We start from the raw sequence: 4,098 nt of genomic DNA on the forward strand, positions 1-4,098 counted from the left end.
CAACTCATTGTGTCCCAGACAAAGTGAGACCACTAACAAGAATTCTTTAAAACTATAATTGTTTTATGTATAGTTTTCTTAAAATGAATACTAAAATAAATATATCATTAACCAACATCTTTACTAAATATACAAATTTAACCATTATTTAATGGTTGTCCGAGTGACCCAAAACTTCGATCCATAGTATTAACGTTTGTCCCCAAGTAACGTCGCACCATGGTATTTCATGCCACGAAAAAAATCAATATCCAGCAGGTATTTGTAATTACATATTTAAACATTATGATTATAACTGTTGTCAAAAAGACGTATCGATATTTTTTATTTTATCCATTTTAGGATTTTTTTGCATTAAGTTTTTGTCCCCGTAAAATCTTACGTGGCTTAAGTCTATCGGACAACCGGTAAAAAGTTCTAGCAACAATACAGAGATGGCGCGATAGCTATAATGACAAAAAGCTATTTATACCAGTAAGCGAATAGACTTAGTCGCCATCTTAATTTCGGCGAAACCGTGGCGTCAGTTGATCGAGGTCCGAGTTCGAACGTGGGTGTGTTTATTGCGTGTCCCCCGGACCACCACAAGAAATAGGTAAATAGATTGTTATATTATATTAAATTATAGTGCAACAGATTGTATTTACTCTTGATTTTATTGTGAGAGTGATATAAAAGACACAAAACCTCACTTCTTGCTCAGGTAGCTTAAATTTAAAAAAAAGTCCCTTGGACAACGTGTCGTCTGGACAACCAAATTGGTTGTCCATGGGACATGATTGGTTGTCCGTAGGACCAATTCGTGCAGTTTGATTCTTTGTATAATAAAACTACATATTTTATTAATTTTCCTGGCTTTACATGTTTAAAATAGTTGTTCTATATGATTTTTGGTATTTATTTTATAGAATGGGAATGTCTGAAAAAGAAAAATCGAGACGCTATAGAGAAAAACTCAAAGCGGAAACAGAAAAATATGCTGAACGAAAAAGAAGAAAGAGAGAAAGCTATCATAAGAACAAAAAATTGATTTCAAATATGCAGCCGAGCGAACAAAAACATTGCAGGACTATTTGGAAATTGCGAAAACAAGAACAAAGAAAACGAATTAAAACAATTGAAAACGTACTTGCCGTTACACCTCCAAGCTCCCCGTCCATTCTGCAGGAAATAAATATACCCCTAGCCCAAAATGTACCCACTCCGCTTCCAAGTCCCGATGTGTTTTCAAATCATAAAAATAAAGAAAACGGAAGAAAAAGGGTTCGTCGAGATAGAACTAAATTATATAAAGAAAACTTACGATTACTAAGCGAAGCTCAGATGGGGAAGAAAAAATATGAAAAATATAAAAAGAGAGCTGCTCGCAAGGAAAAAGAAATACGTAAGATTAAAGAAAAAGAGTCAGAAGAAATAAATGCAGGTATAAGTACTGAAGGATACCACAACAAATATAAAACTTTAACAAATACCATTAGAGAAAGATATAAAAAAATTAAAATCCGAAAAGAGAAAACAATATTGAAAAATATTTTTAAAGACATAAATGCATCTGAAAAGAATAAAATCATAAAAGAGGGTTTAGGTTTACAAGGAAGAATGAGAACAACTAAAAGTGCATGCAGTGGAAATACGGTCCTGAAAAATAAGATAGCATGTTTTTTCCAAAGAGATGATGTGTCAAGAAATACTGCCGGCAAAAAAGAGACCGTTACCAAAAGCAAAGAGAAGGCACAGAAACGGTTCCTCTTGGACTCCATGAAAAACCTATTTAAAGCGTTTAGGTCCGCGAATCCGGATATCAAATGTTCCTACTACTATTTCACTAAATATCGACCCTTCTATATAGTTAGACCAACTGTGGATGGCAGGGATATGTGTCTCTGTAGAACACACACAAATGCAGCAGTTAAAATAAAAGCTTTAAAAAATAGAAAAGTAATCGATAGCACTAACCTAAGTACACTGATTTTGGAAACTGTTTGTGACATTAATAAACATGATTGCATGTTAGGGATTTGTGAAGACTGTAAGAATAAAAAAATCAAAATAAACGTAGATGCTGTTAAAGATAAAATATTAGGTGAATCAAATATAAACGGTAATTTTTAAAATTATATTTATTGAATAATATTATACAAAAACTATACCTTCAACATTTTTCAATATAGTCTCCTGCATTATCTACACACTTCTGCCACCGATTTGGAAGCTTGAATATTCCTTCTTCATAAAAAGATTGAGGGCGAGTTGTCAACCAATCGCGCACGTGCTTCTCGACATCGTCATTGCTTTCAAATCGTTTTCCTCCAAGTGATTCTTTCAAGGGCGCAAACAAAAAGTAGTCGCAAGGGGACAAGTCTGGACTGTAAGGAGGGTGTTCGAGAGTTTCCCAGCCCATTTCTTCCAATTTATCCCTTGTCAACAATGCGGTGTGAGGCCTTGCCTTGTCATGGAGAAGGATGACATCTCTAATGGGCACACCTCTTCTTTTGTTCCGGTAACTGGTTTTTGCCGACTGTAGGACCTGGCAGTAGTAAGCTGCATTCACTGTTCGTTGATCGTGAAGAAAATCAATGAGTAGAACTCCCCTTGAGTCAAAAAAAATTGTTGCAAGAACTTTTTCGGCTGAGAGACGAGTTTTGGCTTTCACTGGGCAGCCTTCATACTTCGTTCGCCACTCCTTACTTGCCATTTTCGATTCGGGAGTGTAATGGTGGACCCACGTCTCATCACATGTGACGATGCGCCTCAAAAAATCTTCACCTTCTTCTTGAAATCGAAGCAGAAGTCTCCCAGCGATCACCGACCTGACCTGTTTTTGATTTCCGGTCAACAACCTCGGAACCCATCGAGCACTAATCTTTCGGAAGCCAAGGTGGTCTGTGATTGCAGACTGAACACTCCCGTAGCTGATACCAATTTCCGACGAGATTTCTTGAACAGTTAACCGGCGATCACCTTCAATAAGCTCTCGAACGGCACTAATGTTTTCATCTGTAAGACTTGACCTTGGGCGTCGACGGTGACTTTCGTTTTCCACACGTTCTCGTCCATCCCTAAATTCTCTGGCCCACGTATACACTCGATTCTGAGACAGAGTAGTGTCCCCAAACTGTGCCCGCAAACGAGTAAAAATTTCCGAAGGTTTAACATCTTCATTTGCTAAAAATTTTATGACGATGCGTTGCGCAACAGATGGATGTACCTCTTGCTCGGTCATGGCTGTACTGACGGCAGAACACAACACTGCTGCGAAGTAAGCTGTTACCCCCACTCCTATTAAACAAAACAACAACAACAACACCGCCACATCAGGTCCGAACGTATTTGGTACAGTCAACAGTAAAATTACCGTTTATATTTGATTCACCCTCGTACAATGGTTTGAGTGGGTGAGAGAAATGGAAACCTACCTGAAAGAAGGGACAAAAATGAAAACTGTCAAGAACGTAAAAAAACTGAAGGAAGACACAGTAGAAAACATGGTAAGGGATTTTGAAGAAGAAATGAAAACTCTAAAGAAACATGTTTTTAATATGAAAACCCAGTACAGGAATTTTCGACAAAGTGTTGATGAGATCCGTTCAAATGAAGCTGTGAATTTAGTCGATCGTTCCATACGTATGCATGCATTGCACAAAGCGACATTGAAGAGGACGGCGAAATCAAAGTGGTATTCTTGAAGTGCGTAAAAGGCGGAAAACTGTTTGTTACAGATGAGAAAGATGTATCATACATAGCGTATGAAGATATAATTAGGAAACTTGATTGTCCAGAAGTACAAGCCAAAAGAGGGGTTGATTACTATAAATTTTTAAATAATATTAATGTTTTTGAAAAATAAGTTTCTTAACGTACACCTATTAATCTCTATTATGCATAAGAAAAAAGAACTATGATAGATTTTTAAGTAAATGTTATTATTAAACTTCAGTACCTACCTGGATATAGTAGTCCGTAATGATTGTATCAATGTGACTGTTTTTTAAAGACTGCAAAGTTTAGTTTGCGTAGAGTAAGTTATTTAAATTATTATTGTTTTTAGCGACGTTGATTATCTTCGAAGTTAGTTTTAATATTATTGATAGCGTTGAT

At 36.4% G+C, this 4,098-nt stretch overlaps 1 protein-coding gene across 1 annotated transcript; it reads right to left on the bottom strand.

Annotated features, from left to right (window-relative positions):
* Positions 1-2,152: 2,152 nt before the first annotated feature.
* LOC113231112 (histone-lysine N-methyltransferase SETMAR-like) lies at positions 2,153-3,223 on the bottom strand. Its single transcript, XM_026465285.1, has one exon. It carries the CDS (start codon positions 3,221-3,223, stop codon positions 2,153-2,155), a length of 1,071 nt encoding a protein of 356 aa, XP_026321070.1.
* Positions 3,224-4,098: the final 875 nt, after the last annotated feature.

This window comes from Hyposmocoma kahamanoa, unplaced genomic scaffold (genome assembly GCF_003589595.1).
Source record: "Hyposmocoma kahamanoa isolate Upper Pololo Valley unplaced genomic scaffold, ASM358959v1 64, whole genome shotgun sequence".
Lineage (NCBI taxonomy): Eukaryota > Metazoa > Arthropoda > Insecta > Lepidoptera > Cosmopterigidae > Hyposmocoma > Hyposmocoma kahamanoa.

What these genes read in the sequence shown, in the direction of transcription:
- LOC113231112 (XM_026465285.1), bottom strand. Translation starts at nt 3,223, where the DNA reads ATGACCGAGCAAGAGGTACATCCATCTGTTGCGCAACGCATCGTCATA.